The sequence below is a fragment of the Mustelus asterias genome, chromosome 7 (genome assembly GCF_964213995.1).
Source record: "Mustelus asterias chromosome 7, sMusAst1.hap1.1, whole genome shotgun sequence".
Lineage (NCBI taxonomy): Eukaryota > Metazoa > Chordata > Chondrichthyes > Carcharhiniformes > Triakidae > Mustelus > Mustelus asterias.
Window position 1 is genome coordinate 60122471 of NC_135807.1, and position 23281 is coordinate 60145751.

General features: G+C 40.4%; 1 protein-coding gene across 2 annotated transcripts in view; it reads right to left on the bottom strand.

Annotated features, from left to right (window-relative positions):
• The window catches only part of LOC144496096 (nucleolar protein 4-like), a 339666-nt gene that overhangs the window by 42752 nt on the left and 273633 nt on the right, over nt 1–23281 (bottom strand). The window contains exon 8 of one of the 2 annotated variants that reach the window (XM_078217065.1): nt 6809–7000. The exons of the other annotated variant lie outside the window; for it this stretch is intronic. Coding sequence (XP_078073191.1) covers nt 6809–7000 — 192 coding nt within the window. The remainder of the gene's footprint in view (nt 1–6808; nt 7001–23281) is intronic. 2 annotated transcript variants of the gene reach the window in all.

Here is a 23281-nt window from a genome sequence, read left to right on the forward strand (position 1 = left end):
AGCAGATGGGTGAAAAGCAAGAGGTCCATCATCACACCATTTGCAGCTTGCACTTCATGCCAGACAACAAAATGAGGTTGCTGGGATTTGAGAATGGGCGTAAAACAGGAATAAACTATCGTCCCGAATATTCTCAGTGATGTACGATGCAATGGCCTAGCCAACCCTATTATGCAGAGCTTCATCTCCTCCAAAAAAGACGATGCAGGCGTGCCTGCCAGGTTTCTGCTGCTCCCTTCAGTTATGTGCAACCGTGCCCTGAGAAATAGAAGATTGTCAATGAGTGCATTGCTTTGTGTTGTGCTAAATAGCTGGAGGTTTGGGAATGTTCCAAAAGATGGGTGTTGTAGTGTTCAATTGTTCAACATTTGATTGTGTATTCTGTACTATTAGTCAAGCCTTGGTGTGGTTACTAAGAAAGAGAAACTAAACTGAAGCAAGAAGTGGTGGTCATGAGAGCAGATGCTTTAAAAACACATACATAAAACTCATGTTGCACACATAGAAACCAGTCTGTCATCTCCGCTTATCTCCGAGGCACAAAACACATGTGTGAAGCTGGCAGCATTGTTATATGTGCGTGGACAAAGTGGAGCATCTGAATGTTCAGTACGAGTCCTGTTAGCTGACAGATGAATAATGGGGCTGAGGTGCACTGAGCAGTGTGAGGGGTTGGTGGTGGCTAGATGTCCTTTGAAGATGCATTCACTTACCTTGATCACCATGTAAGGTCACTGAACTAGTTCCAGCACTGCAGCTAGATCCAGAGTCAAACTCTGGGAACTGATCTCCCTGGTCAACTGCAAATGCTGTTTTCACAGGGTATGCTTCGACAGCTTCCTAACTCCCAGTGAAAACATGGCCTTGTTCCTCCTTTCAACCTCTGTCACTAAGGCCTGAAGTGCAGAATTTAAGACTTGGGACTCCTGTCTGTTCTGCTGCTCCATTAACTCTTCCTTCAAGCAAAGCTTTCCAAGCAGAGTTATAGCATCCACTGTAGCCTGTTTTGGCTCGAGTGCACCTCCCCTTTAAGGAGGACACAGAGCCTTTAAGGAAAGTGTAAGCTAGCTGTAAATTGTGCTAGCCATGCATGCATACTGCTGGCCCTAGTGGAGTGTGCAGCCAGTCAAACACATTATGTGTTGGGCTGCACACTACAATCTTGTTGAAGAGCAAGCAGCGCGAAATTTGTGCGCTGCCTGCCTCAACAGGACAAGGCATGGGTAGGAGTGCAGCCTGAACCTTCAACTAATAACTGACCCAGTCAAACTTTTCCCTGATAAATCAGTACAGGGTATCACTGCCATCAATGGCCCCCAGCGAAGTCAATGAAAAAATCTAACTTAATAAATAAAACCAAATTATTGGAGATGCTGGAAATCTGAAATTTAAAAAAAATCTTTGCTCTGATTTGAGAGACACAGCATGTTACATTTCCCAGTCTCCCAGCAATGAATATAACTGAAATTTGTTCCTACAGTATTAAATTAGTGACTTAACTGAAAAGAATCTTGAAGGCAAAACTCCATAATCCTGCTCTGCCAGCACAACTATGCGGTTTACAGCCAACTGTTGTTTTTGTCTCTAAGCCTTGCCGACTTCCTGGTGTCATAAGTATTTAAATGTTTTGACTGATGCTGGTACTATTTACAGTCCAAGTAAAAACAGTCTGTTCAGGATTTGAAAATTGATGTAACATAACTGTAAGTAAACATATACAAAGAAATAATTTTGGAAAGTGGAACTAATTTCAAATTAATTTAGTTTTTCTCATGTAGATAGCACCAGTATTGGTGACATTTACAGCAGCATCCCAGAAATATTGGGGCTGATGCTCCCAAAAACATTCTAAGTGCCGAATTCGCATACAAACTGGAGTAACTCCCGCCAATTTTTATAGCATGATTTTCAGAATGAATCTCCCACACTTTGAGCACTCGAGTGCCCTCGCAAGATTCACTCTGAATCTCAGTAGGCGAGGCCTATTCCCGCATGGCATAGCGCTGAGCGGGCCAGTACACATGCACCAATCTGTCAGCGCTGAGATCAGCGTATGCACCATGGCCCTGCACTGCCGGCCTCCTAATCACTGGCCAGCTCATTCACTGGCCAGCCCTGTGACCCCACATCACTGCCCCTCTGATCCCCCCACCCGTTGATCGGTGCCCTCCTGGACCACTCCGGACAAGTCCCGATATCTCCCCCCCTCCTCCACCAGCCCCGATCTCCCCAAGCATTGCCCCCCCCAAACTCCCTAACCACCCAACCCTATCTCCCCAACCACCGCCCAGCAGCCCCAACCCCCACCAACTCACATGGCCAGCCCTGATCACCCACTTCCCTCCCCCTGCCCGTGATCCATCGATCCCTATTTAAAGAGGCAGTGGGACCCCCCCACCGAGTGCACTCCCTCCATAGGCACTGCCCCTCCAATAGGCATGCCCTCTCTGCCCCACCCCCTTGGCACTGCCTAATGCCCGGTGGACAGTGCCAAGGTGCCCTTGTGCATTGCCAGTTTGTCCCTTGGACAGTGCTAGGGCACCAGGCTGGCACTGACCGGGGGTATCCCCCCTTAACCCCAATACCTGGGGGGGCCTCCATGGCCTCTGTTCACTCCAGCAGAGTCGGCTGCCTGATCCCCATTAGCGAGGGGCAGGGGTAAACCCCATTGGAATGAACCACTCCTGACGGGGAGGACATTAGACATCTGCGGGCCCGGAGACTTCAGTCCTGGGCACGCTAATGGAATTTAAATTCAAATTTAAATATGGAAATCAGCTTTGCCAATTTCTGGCATGGAGCTGTTGACTCCAAAAAACGTAACGCCGAAGATGCGTGGAGGCCCTGGCGCCAAACAGGGAGACCGTTAAACGGCCTCCGCAGATGTCTCCCGGCCCATTGCGCTGCTAAAGCAGTGCAGTGGGTTGGGAGAATCAACCTCATTTTGTTTTTTACAACCAAAACAAATCTGGATAGACAACAAATCATCTATTTCACATTCCTGAATATTACCTTTTACAAGCCTTTATGGGCTAGTTATTTTTAATTTTACAAATTCAAATGATTATTTCTGGAGAACAACTAATTTATCAAAAAAAAAAGTTATCTGCTAGATGTCTCAAAAGATCTTTTGAGTTGTTATTTCAGTCATTTGGAAAATAAACTGGCACAATTGCATAAGAACCATTCATTTTTCTTTCCAGTTTCCACATATTAACAATGATATGGCCATGACGAAAAATGATTTCATTTTTAGCAATTTAATTACTGATCAGTTTAGGAAAATAAAACTTGAATATCTTGTACACCAAATCAGACAATGTGATTGTGAGCTTCTTTGATGCTGCAATTTGTCAAAAAAGCAATTGAGTTATGGAATATTTTTGTGCACATGCAATGATCCAATGCTTGCCCTTTGCTTCAACATCACAAAGGTGTCTCCATGATTATTCTGATGGATGCACAAGCCTCATACAATGTTGTTCCGCAGCACTGGAAGATGCCCACAGTGGTGTCAGTAATCATGCCAAAGGCAGGGTAGCCAAGGTCTTTTGCCTGCCAACCCTTTAGTCCTTGCCCTTTTTAAAAAGGGCTGGAATAGTAGGTTATATAATGCTGGATATACATAGGATATATGGCACAGAAACAGGCTATTTAGCCCAACCAGTCCATGCTGGCATTTGTGCTCCACTTGATCGACTGTCTATATTTTCTCTTGTCCATCTTATGCTTGCCTAGCCTTCCCTTAAATCCATCCATACTATTCACCTTAACCACTCCCTGTGATAGTGAGTTTCACATTCTCACCGATCTTCGGATAAAAATAAAGATTCTTCTGAATTCTCTATTGGATTTCTTGGTTATTATCTTTTACATCAATGGCTTTGAATGGTGCTATTTGCCACGAGGAAGTATTCTCTCTCTAGCCACTCTATCAAAAACTTATATCATTTTAAAGACCTCTGTCAGGTCACCCCTTCGACGACTTCTTTCGAGACCCACCCTGTCAATTCTTTCCCGATATGTATACCCATGCATTTCTGGTATTATCATGTAAATCTTTTCTCCGCTTCTCTAGTGTCTTTATATCTTTTTACAATGTAGGGATCAGACTGCACACAGTACACTAAATGTGGTCTGATGATGATTCGATACTGGTTTCTATAGGTTTTAATATAGCTTCCATATTTTTCAATTCTATCCCGAAAGAAATCAAGCCAGTACATGTTTTGTTTTTTTAATAGACTTTTGTGATGCAATTTTTAGTAATTGGTGTATCTGTACTCCATGACTCCTTTGTTCCTTCACCCCAACTTGACTTGCACCTTCCAAGTATTAAGAAATCTCCTTATTCTTCCAACCAAAATGTACGACATCACATTTATTGGTGTTGAACTATATTTGTCAATTATTTGATTATTTATCATATTCTGTGATATTTGAATGGGTTGACTGTGTTAATGAAGGGGATGGGAAGCATTTTCAGCCTGTTCATTTTAATTATATCAGTGTCACTGATTTAGTTGCATTCCCGGAGTGATGACGCAAAGATATGGGGATTGTTCTGTGGTACTAGAACAGATAAGAGAACATTAGCAGGCCTGAATATTTGGAAAATGACCTCGGGATTGTGGCACATGCCTGCACTCTCATTTGAAAAGTGGGAGCAGACCATATTTTCCTGAATTTGCTTATGCATTTATTTTGTTCTTCTTAACCACCTACTTTTCCAATTTATAAATTACTTCATTTATTGCAATTGCTGCTATCTAATTTCCACCAGACATTTCCAACTCAAACGTCTTCAGCCCATTATTGATCAATCATATTTTTATTAACCCAACAGATAATTTATTATCTGCTTCCTCCCATGTTTGTTTCATTTTGTATATTTCTTATTCTGCTACCCTACTGACTGTAACAGTCCTGTATAACTGTTACGTTTACAGAGCACTGCAGCATTGTCCTTTGATTCATATGGATGACAGTGACAAATTTTGCATCCTCTAATTAGTGGGCAAAATGTATCAATGTGAGGTCAGTGTGTCCTCTGTTCCTGTGGACTCTTCTCTCATACATCTTTGACAACGTTTACATTTGTGTAAGGCCTTACTTTTTTTTATATGCCAAACTTAAATTAAAATGAGCTCTGCCACTCTGGAGAATCCAATCAGGATACTTATCTATAAAAACAAAAACTATTGGCAAGTGACCAAACTTATTGAAGATAAACAGTAGTTATCAGCAATTTCAGTTGGATAACTCCGGTAATGTCATACCCATTCACAATACATGCTGGTTAGGTATTAAATGAATAAACTTGTGTTAATCTACCGAAAGAATACCACTATAGAATCATACAATGCAGAAGGAGGCCATTCGGCACATCGAATCTGCACCAACCACACTCCCACCCAGGCCCTATCCCCGCAACCCCATGCATTTACCCTAACTAATCCCCCTGACACTAAGGGCAACCTAGCATGGCCAATTCACCTAACCTGCACATCTTTGGACTGTGGGAGGAAACCCACGCAGACACAGGGAGAATGTGCAAACTCCACACAGACAGTGCCCCAAGCCGGAAATCGAATCTGAGTCCCCGCTGTGAGGCAGCAGTGCTAACCACTGTGTCCCGGTGCCACCCCTATTTATTATAGATCAAAAGAACTTGTATAATAAAACAAGAGTTTTACATCAGCAGATAAAATCAGCAAGCTTTGGAGTGTTTTTGAATTCTAATCCCCTTAAAGTTTCACACCTAAACTTCCACATTGACCAACTACACTGAGTGGAAAAGTAGCTTTTTCAGTGGAGAAGCAGTCTTCTCTGCTTCACTTTTCAGAAAAAATTAATTCTGTGGTGGACTTTTAATAAAGGGAGCAGGAATCAAATAAAGAGAAATTCTTCCGATAGACTGCTCTGAATTTCACCAATAAAATGGATCTAATTTCTTTAACAAGACCGTTTCAATTCCATGGTTTTCAAGAACATAGTAATAAGGAAAGCTCTTATGAACTAATCATTCTGACCTGTGTGATAAAAGGCGTGCTGAAAATTGAAATATATACAGAATTAAGTGTTAATACATATTACAAAATGAGAATGTTCATCTTTCATAGACATCCTTTCAACATTTTTTTCTGAAAAGAGGAATTAAAGTACTTTCAAGAAGTTCAAATTCCTAATTCCTGTGACAATATCAATTCAGTTACAAAGGCTAGACTAGTCAGTTAATATGAAGCATCCACAGAAACTCCCGAGAGCTGCTAACATACTTCATGTCTTAGGGCTAGTTGAGCCAAGTTTCTGTGTAGTATATTCTATCTCCATCATTCCTAAACTCCATCAGGAAAATCTATTTGCACTTTTGCTAAATTATGTATAAGATACTAGTTTTCTGCAGTGTGTTAATCAGAATGAGGAAAAAGAATAACCACATATATTAGAAATAACTCAAGTGTTCAGCATGCCAAACATAGATTTGGAGAAAAGTCTGTAGACAGGTACAGTAAATCAGACACAGTATATTGTTCATAATGTATTACGAGGCACTTCAATCATCAAGTTTTGAAACTACAAACATTCACATAAAATATTCTGCCAGACACCAGTCACGCAAAATAAACATGGTTTGGATGAAAGGGAAAGGTCTTTGAGCCGATGTTACCAAAAATAACATTTAAAAAATTATCAGAATGGTGTGGGGAGGGGGGGGGGGGGGTGAGTGGAGAGATCTTGTAATGAGTTTATGCATGGGAACTGGATGCAGACTGGGAATGGGTTGTATTTGGACAGTTCAACTCACCGTCTCAAAACCATTCTTTTTCATCCGCCTGCAGGACTTGAGGTAAGTACGGATGCGCTTCCGGGCACGCTCCTGATATTCAGGGAATTGCCGGCTACATGACTCAATTATTGCCTGGATCTTTTCTTTGGGCTGTTTAGAAATGGGGACCATTCGGTCCAAGTTTTCATCTACAAACAGCCTCACAAACATCTGTTGGCAAGAGGAAGACAGAGGAAAAGAATGCATTGGACGACTGCTCTATTTCGTACTTCTTTACTCCCTTGTTGAGTGGACACTGTAGGATAAATTCAATGACTCTGCATTCCCAATGGGCCACCCAGCTTGATGGGAATGTGGTGTGGAGATAATGCTACAGTACAATTGCACTGATTTTCCAATTCATTTCTGGCTTGCAAGGCTTCCCGCTGGGATGCAGGTTCAGTGAATGAACATTTATATCTGCAACCCTTCCCAAGGCAGACCATTTTAACATATATATAAAATTTAAAAAGCAATAAATACCAACTAGTTAATTGAATGCAAGAGATTATTCTTGAGCAAACTACTGTTCTGTGATATAACATGATTAGAATCTGACTATCCACCACTATGAAGTCTGATCTTGACAAATATGTGACAGCGCCCTTTTAGAAGTACATGACTTTGTCATTCGTGGCATTTTTCATTCACTGAGCATGCTGCGGGCATATTGCATTATAGAAATATATTCTTCCACATGACCCAATATGAGTGTTCAGAGAACTGTAGTTCAATAGTGTATGACAGTATTTTGGTCATGACCGCTGAAACCCATAACTGATACATTGGTCATGATATTAATACAGCATTTGCTGCATCTTAGTTCTTCTTCCCTTACTTCCACTGGAGCTTTATTATATACAGTTTCCTGTTCTATGATTCTGAGGATTGTTTTCTAGAAATATATAAATTTAAGAATATAATTGGATAAATTATTTATGTTTTATTAGCAACTATTTCTACTTCTGTAATGTATTTATGGAGCGATGTAGCTATGTTTTTGAAATATCAAGTCCTAATGTACATTTCCACATAGCTAAACAGCTCTTCTGTGAAGATTCTATACTATGAAAAAAGTTCTATTCATAAGTAACACATAACATATATATTATAAAAATTGAGAACTGCTGAAAAAAAGAGACATGTCCAAGCTTTTTGTCTTGCACTCATCAGAACAATTCACAAGGATACCAGCATAAAGGGAAAACAAAAATGTATACTGTATAAGAAGAGAATGCTGATTGTTTGACAAATGGACTCGGAATAGTATAGGTGTTCACAGTAAGAAGTTTAACAACACCAGGTTAAAGTCCAACAGGTTTATTTGGTAGCAAATGCCACTAGCTTTCAGAGCGCTGCCCCTTCGTCAGGTGGAGTGGTCCCCACCTGACGAAGGGTCAGCGCTCCAAAAGGGAGATTTGCTACCAAATAAACCTGTTGGACTTTAACCTGGTGTTGTTAAACTTCTTACTGTGTTTACCCCAGTCCAATGCCGGCATCTCCACATCATAGTATAGGTGTTGCCATGGAGAATACACCAGTTTGTGGTGACTGACAGATAACTGCCAGGCATTGTTTGAAATTTAAACCAGGCAATTTGACCCCGATTAGTCAAGGCATTGTTTTGGAGAATGTATCAGCAAAGAGCTGTCACTGATTTTGTTTAGCTAAAACAGGTTTTTACTCTTAAAGTTACAATGCCAATGCGTAGAGTGGACTGGGTAGACCCAAATCCATCTCCTTGCTTGCTCCAAAAACCAATTCAAATTCGATCCATAAGAACATAAGAAACAGGAGAAGGAGTAGGCCATCTAGCCCCTCGAGCCTGCCCTGCCATTCAAAAAGATCATGGCTGATCTGAAGTGGATCAGTTCCACTTACCCGCCTGATCCCTATAACCCCTAATTCCCTTACCAATCAGGAATCCATCTATCTGTGATTTAAACATATTCAACGAGGTAGCCTCCACCACTTCAGTGGGCAGAGAATTCTAGAGACTCACCAACCTCTGAGAGAAGAAGTTCCTCCTCAACTCTGTCCTAAACCGACCCTCCTTTATTTTGAGGCTGTGCCCTCTAGTTCTAGCTTCCTTTCTAAGTGGAAATAATCTCTCCACCCCTACCCTATCCAGCCCCTTCATTATCTTATAGGTCTCTATAAGATCCCCCCTCAGCCTTCTAAATTCCAATGAGTACAAACCCAATCTGCTCAGTCTCTCCTCATAATCAACACCCCTCATCTCTGGTATCAACCTGGTGAACCTTCTCTGCACTCCCTCCAAGGCCAATATATCCTTCCGCAAATAAAGGGACCAATACTGCTCACAGTATTCCAGCTGCGGCCTCACCCATGCCCTGTACAGATGCAGCAAGACATCTCTGCTTTTATATTCTATCCCCCTTGCGATATAGGCCAATATCCCATTTGCCTTCTTGATCACCTGTTGCACCTGCAGACTGGGTTTTTGCGTCTCATGCACAAGGACCCCCAGGTCCCTTTGCACAGTAGCATGTTGTAATTTTTTTCCATTTAGATAATAATCCAATTTGCTATTATTTCCTCCAAAGTGAATAACCTCGCATTTGTCAACGTTATACTCCATCTGCCAGATCCTCGCCCACTCACCAATTCACAGTCTCCACAAGAGAGACATACAAGATCCAAGCTGACAAGAAAAGGCATTGCACCCCATCTTAGGCTTGATCGGATACTTGATCGTAGTCAAAAGGCCGAGCTAAAACAGACGCAATGCGTGTACATGTTCTTTCTGTCTACAAAGAATAGGGCCTTGTGTATTGTTTTCTTTGTAATCACCAATCAGCATTCTCTTCCCATACAGTATAAGTTGCTATTTTCCCCTTTTATTCTTGCAAAGTATCCTGATGAGTGCAAGCCAAAAACCTTCAAGATCTCTTTTTTCAGCAATGCTTAAGTTCTGTATTACTGAACAACTATGTGTATTAAGTTTGTTATTTAACATGCAGATTTCTAGATTATATTTTTATTCTCTGAAGGAGGCATTAAAACCATACTGCCAATGATATTATCGAATGCCATATTTTAATTATAAATTTTAAGCAACTAACGTGAATCTTATAATCCTAACGTACATCATGTTAATCAAAATCTCATGAAATCTTTAATTTACTCAATATCAAAAGCAATGTAAAGGTAAACCAATAAGTGTTAACATAATTATACTGCAAAAGAATTGTTAATTCCTTACATAAAATGTATCATACTTAAAAACTAGCATACATATAACTGCAGATCTTTTTGATCATCACTTGCTTTCCGAATGTCAGTTATAAAATTTGTAGTAGATTTGTAACAATTCTCAAGTAGCCAATACATAGTTTAGAATGTCTACATGATGCAATTAGCATCACAGACTATTTTAAAAATATCAAAATTATTTCTAGATTTTGCAACAAAAAATCTGCATTTTCCAGACTATATTATCTCAATATTCTGACAGCATCTTCACATTGCAGAACCAAATGGTATATGAACATTTTCATCACCAATTCAAAGCTATGAACAATTAATAACCAAAGGTTTTAGGATATTAACCTATAATTGTAACAAGTTTAAATGATCTTAGTGAAATAAAATTTAATATTTATTATATCAAACATGTCTTTACATCAAGGAACAAGAGATTAAAACTGATCTTAGTGACTCCAAACATCTGTTGCAGAAAACACATCAGTAGCAAAAAATGTATCTGCAGAATATAAACAAGGTAATTTTTCAGTGTAACACATTAGCTGAGGAAGAAGTCAGCAAGTTGGAATTACTGCAATCTCTGTTTACATCACATTAAAGTTTTTTGTGCGGGAGAAAATTGTTGTCAGATACAAAACACAAATCACAAAGTACAAGGGAACATTTAAAGAAAGCAGAGGTGAAAAATCCAATGTGCACCTTTAAAAAATGAACAACAGGAATTCAACAGTTATCTGGGTGACTTGTTCTGGTAGTAAAGCCTAGGATTCTAATTTACACAGCCTAAAGTCAAACATCCAGCCTCAGCTGACATTCATGCCACTTTTATACTTGACATGCTGATGAATTCAAACTACAACAAAATAGGTTATCGACAGGAAATTAAATGTGTCAGCTTCTGCTAAAAAGTTGAGTGCAAGTATGGTGTGTCATATTCAATATCATTCATAAACTGTTGGCATGAAGTGGTACTTCAACTTTGCAAAAGGTAGGAACTTCAGTACACAAGGCCATCAATAAAAACTTGCATTTATATAGCATCCTTAACAGAGTAAAATGTCTGAAGCTGCTTCGCAGGAACATTATAAAGCAAAATTTTACACTGAATTGTACAAGGAGATAATAGGACAGACGATCAACAGCTAAGACAAAGAATTGAGTTTCAATGAACATCTTAAATGAGGAGAAGAACAGAAGTTTGGGGAAGGAACTCCAGAGCTGAGGGTTTATGCAGCTGAAGGTATGGATGCCAATGTTAAAGTAGTTAAAATCAGTGATGTGCAAGAGGTCAAAGTTGGAAAAATTCAGAGACCTCAGAAGCTTGTAGGGCTAGAGAAGATTACAGTGAGAGAGAAAGGTGAGGCCATGGAGAGATTTGAAAACAGATGAGAATTTTAAAATTGACGCAATGTACTAGATTAGCGAACTTATGTAGTTCTGCAAGCAGAGTGATGACTGGACTGGACTTGGTGAGTTGGGATGTGGACAACATTTTGGATGATCTCAAGCTTAGAGTGTAGAAGATGGGAGATGGCCAGGAAATGACTGGAATAGTCAAGCCTCGAGGTAACCAAGTCATGGATAAGGATATCAGCACAGGATGAAATGAGCGAGCTGTGGAGTTGGGTGGGAGTGAAAGTAGTTACTTGCATTTTTTTCAACCAAACCAATGAGTCAAACTTGCATTTGATGTACAAATGGCACATTTTTTAAACATGCATAGTAATGTTCCCATACAATAATGCACATTATGAATCATTTTATTTTTCTGCAACCAACACATCATTCCATTATCTAATAATTTAACCAATTTTCCAATCCAAAAGTGGGCGAGGCATAAAGAAAGATGAGGAAAACTAATAGAAATGGTTCCACTGATCCGAAGTACATTTCATCATCCAGACCGTGACACCCACCCCGGAAACGAATAAGGGTAAATAGGCCAGTGGATAGCGGCAATATGGATATAACTGCATAATTACATTGACACCTTATTGTTCCTGGCAATGAACCAATGACAAGGCAATTATGTTAATCCTGCAGTACACAATGTCCTTGATAGTAAACCCCAACACTATCATCAGGGAGAGGAGTCAGAGAGAAAGCAAAGCCTTTGCAGCATTGCTTGTGGGCTAGAAGGATTCCTTCCCTCCACAGCTTGCCATGCATACCTTGTTCCCTTGAGTCAGGCCATCCACAAAATAAATTCTTGGGTTGGGGATCAGACCCCCACCCATCCCTATCCCCACCCCTCACTAGCAGCTTGAGTTTCTACTTGCAGCTAGCCTGTTACATTATGCTCCCAACACAACTGGAAGCCAAATATTTCAATCAGGCTGATTTCCAGGTTGTGGATTGTAACAAAGGAAAATAAATCACAAACTGTGGAGTTAAAACTCCATATCGTGTGTTAGTATGGTTGCCTGAAAGTTAAGATTGGAGGTGGAGATTTACTTCCAGACAGAAGGTTAGATATTGAGTTAATTTCTTTTGAGAGAACACTGTACTTGGAAACTCTTTGAACAAAGATGAAACCATATGTAAGCTGGCAGGAGATGATTTTCCACTACTGTTTTGTGACATGGAATCTTTTAATTAATGGAAAAATGAAATGAGGCATTGACATGGGTTAAGTCTCTAACAAAAAGAAAGCAAGGGATAGCTCTGGTACTTTTGCTTACTGCCAGTAGCAAGATTTGCTGGAAAGTGTTCTTGGGACTAGGCACTCAGAAATTGAACACTGATGAGGGTTTGGGTGGTCTCTTAAATTTCATGGATAAAATTTACATGAAAGATGACTTATTAAATACCAATGAGACTTGTTGGACTTTGATAAATTTAGCAAAATGGATGATCCTTCCATAGAAGGGTTATGGAGTTTAACTTAATATATACGAGACTGTAGCGATTCCACTTGGAAATTCCGAAATCAGTACTTGCCTTTAAATTATTGGACTGTGTTGGGATATCAAACATGGCTAGGTTCGACCAGAGAGAGATTCAAAGAGAAAGAAATGCTTATGGATCAAATGTCTGAATCCTTAAAAAGAATTCTGGGAAAGCATTCAATTCTGGTCACTTTTATGGTGCAAATGGGCCCTTCAGAAGTGACATCAAAAACGGAGGATGCAATGCGAGCAGCATTTCAAGACCATTCAAATATCAGCCCAAACATCTGTATGAAAGAAGAATTACAAACAAAAAAATGAGGGCAGAGATGCCTTTGGGAAGTATAACAGGCAGCACATGTTGAGTAATTATGGAAGGAGGGTGAACCCCAGAAAAATCAAGGGGTGGTCAATAAGTGCTTCATTATTATAAGTGCTTCATCATTATATATTGAATTGCCCAAAAATGAAAAACAGGTTTTTGAGACAATACATGGAAGGTATGGAAGGTGAGAAGGTCGATACTGACTAATCAGAAGGAATTGTATTGGTCACCAGTTCAGATAGTGGGCTGAATGCTGATTGCAGCCCAAAGAAAAGATCAAGAACTTGAATATAGTTACAGGAGAGACAGGTCAAGTAGTGGGAATTCCGATTGGGACAGGAGATCTAGTAGTGGACACAGTTTAACAATAGCGAGGATCAAAGAACAGGATGAGGATCAACATAAGTAACAGCCCCTGCAACTGGGAAGCTTGAGTGGGCTACTAACAAGTTAGATGGCAAATTAGTAAAGGGGAAAAATAAAAAGAACTTGAGAGTTGGAGAGAGTTTGGTATTTACATGAAGGTGTCAGACAAAGCACAGCTAGCACTGTTCTATGGATGGATATGTATGGAGAAAGTACTTCCTGATTGTATGTATAAAGCTAAGGCCAGACTTGTAGTTTGGGGATCTGAGGAACAACTGGGTGACCAGGAATTTTGAGCAGGAAGTAAGTTTAAGGATTTTCTGAACACCTTTAGCGACACACTCATGGGAATGTATATCTATTGATGCCAAAGCGGCATTTTGCAAGAGAACTAATTTCAAAGAGAAGAATTCTTAAAGTCTCCTAAAGAAGCTGGAGATATAGAGGGTAAATTATGGAGGCTGAACAAATGTGTTTATGGGTTAAACAATGCATTCAGGATATGGTATTTTTCAGTTAAATCTGTCCTACCGAAAGCTGGTTGTCTTCAGTTAAACACAGTTCCAGCAATGTCTTATTGGTACCACAAAGGAAAACTAGCAGGCATGATCTTAATGCACATAGATGAGTTCCTGTGGGGATGATCGGGAGAATTTGAGAAATTTGTAATAGATAAAATTATTCAGAAATTCAAAATTGGAAGTTGGGCTTCAGGAGTTTTTAAGCATATAAGGTTGAAAATTAGGCAAAGTTGTGAATAATCCTGACTCCACAGTTTTACTTAGAGAATGCAAATAGGATCCTGATAAATCAGGCCAGATCCTTATAAAAGGAAGACTCCACAACCAAGGAAGAAGCAGATCAATTAAGAAGCTTAATTGGGTAATTAAACTGGTTATGCACACAAACTAAACCAGATTAGAACGTATTAGAATTGAATATCATGCTGAAATATGCTACTTCCGGGGAAGTGCTAAAAACAAAGAAGACATGGAAGAAATTAAGTTTAGAAAAATGTACACTCTGATTTTCAGAATTTGGTGACACAGAAGGGATGAAAGAGTCATTTTTAGTGATGCCTCACATGTTAATCTTCTTGATGGTTATTTGAATGCAGCAGATTCATTATATTTTGAGTGGAAAGAAAGGATAAATGTTGTCCATTAGCCTTGGAATCAAAGAAAAGAGAGTAGTTAAAAGCATCTCAGCTGCAAAGACAATTGTGCTGGTGAAGCAACAGATAAAGCTATATATTAATTGAGTATTTTAAAGGAACTCTCATTTCAGGGGCAACCAGGGAAAAATATGCCTACAGAATGCTATATAGATAACCATTCACTCTGGGAGAATGTTTATTCAACAATAAGTGTTATGGTGGAGAGGTTGAAGATTGATCTCGCAAGTATAAAAGATGTTGGAAAGGTAGGAGATTCCCAAAATAAAATGGTTGTTTGATGTAAGTCACCAGTTGTCAGATTGTTTCAAAAAATAATTGCTTGTCTAAAAAAATTGGTCAATATCGTTGAAGGGGAACATTTTATGTTATAATGGATTATGAGAACACGGCCATCTTCATGTTGTAATCTTATTTTGTTTCCAAGACTGTGGTGAGGAGGGTGAGGGAAATGAGGAGGAATATGGTGTATGTACGATAAAATAACTTGCATCATCATTTTGTATTTCTACTTGTGGATAATTTGTGTTTTCATATCAATTGGAGGAAAAGAGAGGAATCTGTTAATATCTAATAGGTTCTGCTGAAGCATGTTGAAGGAAACATGGTGAACAGGTGTTGGGTATTGACTAATTATACACAGATGTGTATATAAAGAGTTGGCCAGTATTGTGTTAGAGTGGAGGAGTAAGTTCTACACCAAAAGCATCCTAGTCTCACTATGTGGGGGAAACCCAGCTGAAACCCTATCTGTCTCTCTGCCTACACATGTCCCTGCCAATATCTGGGCCACCGAGTTTAAAACAGAAAGTTTAAGTTAGAAAAATGTACATCGCAGAAAGTGAAGTAAGAGAGAAAGATAAAGAGGAAAAAAAATCATTTTTAAAAACTCCAATAATAATTAGATTCTGAAAATTCTGAAAGAATAAGAACCAAGAATCCACACACAAAATTAATTAATCAGATACAAAAAGGTTGTCTGATCATAAATAAGACATAACACTTACACGCGAATGCACTGGCCCTAATGTTTTTTCACAACTTCGTGCTCTTCCTGTGTTTCAATGCAAAAATCTTTCATGGAAGCACCTTTACAGTGATGCTTGAAGGAACGGGGCGAGTCGACCTCAACCTCGGGATTCCTGCATTGAACTGTTCATGTTCAGTGCCAGAAGTTGTTGTCTGATTTACTTCATCATACCAATAATGGCTGATAGGAATAGGGATGAGGCTATCACAGACTCTGGGCAATTGCTGAAATTTAATGTTAGCACATAAAAAAACAGGGCTTGCAGTAAATAATGGATTCTGCATTCTAATAATATAAGAATGTCACTCTTAAGCCATTTTGACACAAGGGAGGTCTAAAAATATTTTCTGGCAGTGTCGGTAATTACTTTCAGTGTATATCTGGTGACACAGTGGTTAGCACTGCTGACTCACAGCGCCAGGGTCCAGGTTTCGAATCCCGGCTTGGGTCATTGTCTGTGCGGAGTTTGCACATTCTCCCCGTGTCTGCGTGGGTTTCCTTCAGGTGTTCCGGTTTCCTCCCACAGTCCAAAGATGTGCGGGTTAGGTGTATTGGCTATGCTAAATTGCCCCTTAGTGTCAGGGGGGGGGGCTAGCTAGGGTAAATGCATGGGGTTATGGGGATAGGACTTGGGTGGGATTGTGGTTGGTGCAGACTCGATGGGCCAAATGGCCTCCTTCTGCACTGTAGGATTCTATGATTCTATATTTCGCACTTTTATAAGTCATCAATATGATTTAGATCTATACATGAAGTTTATAGATAGTTAATATGTAGCTGGATCTTATCACAACAAATGTTTTCTGCTCCTATATGTGAGATAGTTACCATTCTTTGGGCTAAAAACTCATTATGGACCATTTGTGTGTGTGGAACTCAGGTGTTCATGACCAGCCTATCACATAAATCTGGTGCTGTATCAGTCCAAGCAGGGAGTGTGCTGCAGGCTGCCTTTCGCCCTTTCTCACTCGACAAAATATTGACTTCTGTTAATCCTTCATTTGCATAGCATATCCTCATATCTTGCCTTAGGCTGGAAAATTACCAATCTATATTCTGCTGCATTCTCTGACAATCTTCATCAGTATCTGCAACTCCGCAGATATATATATTACAAACAACAGAGGTCCCAGCACTGATCCCTACGGGGAACACCACTTGTTACAGACCTCAATTCAGAAAAACACCCTTCCACCACTACCCTCTGTCTTCTATGGCCAAGCCAGTTCTGAATCCATCTAGCTGGTTCACCCCTGATCCCATGAGATTTAATCTTTTGCACTAGCCTGCCATGAAGGACCTTGTCAAATGCTTTACTAAAGTCCATGTAGACAATATCCACAGCCCTTCCCTTGTCAATCATTTTTGTCATCCCTTCTGATTGTTTGCATTTAGGCACCCAAGGTCTGCCCTCTGCCCTGTCACAGAAGCCCCAGGAGTAGGAAGAATAAAACCACACCAAGTGAAGGGGCCTCTTCAACAGTGATCTGACACTCACCAGCTTAGATAATTGCACTGCATTTACATTAGCAGTTCGCACAGAGTCAGGATCTGCATATGGCGAGTCACCAGGTACAAGTGATCTGCAACCAGCTCATCAAAGGACAAGATCACATGTGGGCTTTGCTACACGTGACTCATAAGGATGCAGATAATGAATTTGTCACACGTAGATCGAATGGAGGTGTCTGGCAAAGCTGTCACAATTATTTGGTCTTCCTGAGTGTAGCAAAGACTGCACCAGGAACAATACAGAATATTTGAGATGCACATAAATTATGATTTTTCCCAGAAGGCCTTGAATGATTCGGGAGCAAATGAATAGACATGCTGCATCTACTGCAGTTGCACTGAAGATGCCAGGGGAAGGTGAACTGGAAGACGGAGCGGTGGAAGAATGAACCAGAGTATTTAAATGGGGATGAAGATGGTAGGTTGCAGAAATGTTGATGACAGCCTGACGATATGGAGACTGATGGTGTGGATGAGTGACAAAGAGTCCTCTAAGAGTTAGGAGAGGAAAGAGGGGATAAGAGCAGAAGCACAGGAAATGTGATGCACTTAACCAAGGATACTGTCAACGACTGCAGGAGGTCTTTGGCTGAGGAAAGGATGACATCTCTGAAGCTTTCATGAAAGGTGAAATAATTGGAAGTTACAATTTGAAATGACTAGCCTGAAATATTGGCCTATCAGGTTGCTCCACATGTGCTGACCGACCTGCTGTGAGATTCCAGCATTTTCTATTTTGTGTTTCATATTTCCAGTTACACTTTTGTGCCTTTTGACAGCAGGATAAAGATGTTTTGAAAGCAAATGCCCAAGATTGCATGGCACACAGTGATTCCTGTCAACCTGTTTAATGTATCATTTGCTTTGCCAAGCTTTCAGCTAACTTTATAGCTCTTTTATTGTACCACTCATACAGCAGTACCTCAACAGGAGACCCATTTCAGTTGAAACTTACAACAACTTGTATTTAAATAGCGCCTGTTAAGTTATGAAACATCTCAAGGTTCTTCGCAAGAACATTATAATGCAAACTTTTATGCCAAGTCACACAAGAAAGTATTAGGGCAGATAATCAAAAAACAAGTTGGTTTTAAGAAACATCTTAAAGAATGAAAGAGGGGAAGTCAGAGGGGTTGCGAGAGGGAATCCGTTAACTTAAGACCTAGGCATGGCCACCAGTGGTGGAGCAATTAAAATCAGGAATGTTTAAGAGACAATCAGAGGAATGTAGATATCTTGGAGGGTCGTGGAGCTGGAGGAAATCACAGATTATCGGATGCAGAGAGGCCATGGAGGAACTCAATAATAAGGAGATACTTAATCAGGAACAAGTTGGCAAGTACAGGAATGATGCACAAATGGGACTTGTACAAGCAAAGCACAAGCAGCAGAGCTTTGGATGACGTCATGTAAATAGAGGAGAATGTGGAAGGTTGGCCAGGAACGCATTGGTAGAGTCAGCTCTAAGATGACAAAGGCATGGACGAGGGTTTCAGCAGCAGACAAATGGAGGCGGGGCAGAGTTAGACAATGAAATGGAGGTGGAGTAGGTGGTCTGAATGATAGTTTTGTACAGTTCTATCTGCACTAACTAAATATTTGCAGTCAAATTTATTGCAATATTATTTCTTTAAATTTCTTTATCCTTCCCATTTTGTTTCTCTCTTGCCATATCCATCCCATTTCTTTTATCCTTCTAATATCAGTCCCATCCCATCTCTGCCCTTCTTTCAATGAGAGCCCTATCCATCATTCCATCCCTCCGTGCCATCCCAACCTCACACCCTACCTCACACATTCTAAGCTGTTCCAGTCCTCCTTGCAGATACCCTATACAACGCTAGCAAGATTTTCTTTTTTCTTACACCCCAGTCTTCTTGCATTAAGGCCAACATGCCATTTGCCTTCCTAATTTCTTGCTGTACCTGCATGCTAACTTTCAGCATTCCTTGTACGAATACACCCAAGTCTATCTGAATATCAGTATTTCAAATTTTCATGTCTTTTAAAAAATATTCAGTTTTTCTATTCTTAGCAAATTTCACATTTTCTATTATTATCAAAGTTCACATCACCCCACACAATAGTCCATCTTGTTGTCCACTCACTTAACCCACCGATGTTTCTTTGCAGCCTAATTTTGTCATCCTCACAGCTTACATTCCCACAGTGCCTTCTATTATCAACAAACTTGCAAACATAGTTGAGGCCCCAGCACTGAGCCTTGTGGCATTTCACATGTTACACCCTGCCAACTTGAAAATGCTTTATTTATGCCTTCTCTCTGCTTCCTGTCTGTTACCTAATCCTCTATCCATGCTAATATAGTACATCCAAACTCCATGAATGCTTATCTTATACATTAACCACTTATGTCACACATAACTATGTGAATGAGAGCAGGGACCACAGCACCATGGTGCAAAAAGGAATTCAAGTGGAGGTAATAAAAAGGAACATAATTGTAGTTGGGGACAGTATAGTTAGGGGGATAGGTACATAGAACATAGAACATAGAACATTACAGCGCAGAACAGGCCCTTCGGCCCACGATGTTGCAGCGACCAGTTAAAAAAAAAAACTGTGACCCTCCAACCTAAACCAATTTCTTTTCGTCCATGAACCTATCTACGGATCTCTTAAACGCCCCCAAACTAGGCGCATTTACTACTGATGCTGGCAGGGCATTCCAATCCCTCACCACCCTCTGGGTAAAGAACCTACCCCTGACATCGGTTCTATAACTACCCCCCCTCAATTTAAAGCCATGCCCCCTCGTGCTGGATTTCTCCATCAGAGGAAAAAGGCTATCACTATCCACCCTATCTAAACCTCTAATCATCTTATATGTTTCAATAAGATCCCCTCTTAGCCGCCGCCTTTCCAGCGAAAACAATCCCAAATCCCTCAGCCTCTCCTCATAGGATCTCCCCTCCATACCAGGCAACATCCTGGTAAACCTCCTCTGCACCCTCTCCAAAGCCTCCACATCCTTCCTGTAATGTGGGGACCAGAACTGCACACAGTACTCCAAGTGCGGCCGCACCAGAGTTGTGTACAGTTGCAACATAACGCTACGACTCCTAAATTCAATCCCCCTACCAATAAACGCCAAGACACCATATGCCTTCTTAACAACCTTATCTACTTGATTCCCAACTTTCAGGGATCTATGCACACATACACCTAGATCCCTCTGCTCCTCCACACTATTCAAAGTCCTCCCGTTAGCCCTATACTCAACACATCTGTTATTCCTACCAAAGTGAATTACCTCACACTTCTCCGCATTAAACTCCATCCGCCACCTCTCGGCCCAACTTTGCAACCTGTCTAAGTCTTCCTGCAAACTACGACACCCTTCCTCACTGTCTACCACACCACCGACTTTGGTGTCATCAGCAAATTTGCTAATCCACCCAACTATACCCTCATCCAGATCATTAATAAATATTACAAACAGCAGTGGCCCTCTGCAATCAAGAGTGTGAGATCTGAAGGCTGTTTTGCCTGCCTGGTGTTGCAATATGATGTGCAAGCACATTTAAGGAGGCATTTCTAGAACTACTATCAATCATTATACACCTCAACAGGATATGACACATTTGTCCCATTACTTGTAGTCAAGTGTGCAATCACCAGTAGAGATTAGATGCACAATAATCTCCCAATTAACTCTATCTTCCTTCTTCCCTTCAAATAAAGAACCCACATTATTCCTTGTGTATGATTGGTACATTTATGTTGAAGAATATAACATGGTGGCAAGGTGGCAGCATGGTTTTGAAAATTTGACTGAAAAATATATCAGCGCCAACCCTTCACATCCAGCAGACTAAAAGAACTGGTGTGAAAATGAAACATCTTTCAAAACCCACGATGTGCAAGTGATTCTGCAGCTCTGTACACAATACACTCCACTCCTTCATTGTGGGATTGTACCTCACTCCAGGCAGCAGCCAGCAGGTCCAGGTAAGATTGTTCAAGTTTGGGAGAACTTAAATAGTAAAAGCTACATTCTGCAATGTTTAAGCAGGAATGGAAATTAAACAGCACACACCAGGTGGAACTCCACCAATAGGAGAATTCATTACTGCTTACTAAGTCTACAGGAGATCTGGGCAAATTTACTATTGTAAACTGGGCTGGGAAGAAAAATCTAACCAGTAGTAGTTCCTTGCTGCCAGAAGAAGACTGTAATAAGTCGGTTTTCACTTTTGTTTCATTTTGAAGCCCTGCAGCCATTTTCCTGCCTAAATCATTGCTTTCTGGTGAAGCCTGTCTAACGAGGAAAAATCAGAATGAACTACCATTGCAGTCAATAACTAGTAACCAAAGATCAGCTATGACAGTGGCCACTAAAAGTAAATCAGAGCTAAATTAACTCTAAAAGAGCTGAAGGAAACTTGCATAGCTGTCAAAAGTTCCAGAGAGCACTAAAATCCTACTAAAATATGACCACAAAATTTCTCAAATTGAAAGGCAACACATCTACAATCTGCATTCACGCCTTTCCAACATAGCATCGAGCTGTCTTTTCTGGACCCCAATATTTCTAAACCAGATAAACAAGGAATAAAAAATTAAATTGCTACAGGCAAAGGTCTCCAGGTTGAACCCATTGGATCTATCTGATGACCACCATAAGAATTCAGAAAAAATATGGTTAACACTCAAAAGATTGAACACTTGATCAGTGAAGCTCAACTTCAGAATGCACTGACTAGAATTCATGTCCTTTAGGCAATGATCAACGAAAATCATTGGCCAATTCATACGTGGATGCAGAGACAAGAGGCATGAATGTGAACTTACAACTGCAGAGCTAGTTGACCAAATAACTGAGCTTGTGAAGCTTTCCAAAAAGGCAGCTTGGACCAACACAAAGATGACACTCTGGAAACACTACTACAAAGAGGATACAAATGCAAAGCCAAACTCATTGGTAGACAGTGTCTACCGGCTGTGCATAATTTGTCCACTATCTGCACAATAGCGACTACAGACAATCCCAATGAGGAATGCAGGTGGTGTGGCCTCATACATGCACCCAGAAAATTCCCAGCTTTTAATGCTGTATGCAAGGGTACCAGAGGACATTGGAAGCACCAGTGCAGAAAGAAAAGTGGTTTGACATCATGGGAAGCCACAGCCAAAAGCCAAGCAGGTACAGCATTCTAACCAACCAAGAGCATGTACCAAACAGTGTGAAGACAAGATCCATGAAATGTCTGGTCAAGCTATACAATCCAATGATGAGGATGGTAAGACCACTGGCACACAAAGTAAGCAGACATTCAACACGAATAACATTAAAGAATATATTGGCACAGTGGTACCAACAGAAGCCTTTTCCACCATCCAAATTATATGACCACAATGCAGGGTCAGCAATACCAGTGCATAAACTACTGTCAATCACTAAACACCTCAACAGGACATGATGTATTAGTCCCATGACTTGTAGTCAATCTGCAAGTGGCAGGAGAGATTAGATATATAATACATAGTATAATAGTTAACCCTATCTGTATAAAATCTCATCTTCAAATAAAGAACTCACAATATTGTTTCATCAATCCTTGTGTATTATTGATATGTTTATATCGAAGAGGAAAATAATGTAATACCCAGTGTCAGGATTAATGACACCTCCTCAGGGCTGGAGAGGAACATGAGGGTGGGAGGGGAAGGATCTGGTTGTTGTTCCACGTGGTGATCAATATATAGATAGAGCTCAGAAAGAGGTAGCTTTAATTTGGCAGCAAGGGGCCAAATTAAAAATGAGAGCCACATAGATAATAATCTCTGGATTACTGAAATTACTCAGTAATTATTGATCCACAAGAAAATTGAAATAGGGTAAATAAGATCAGAGTAGAATGCGTGGCTCAAACATTAGTGTGGGAGAAATGGATTTTGATTCATG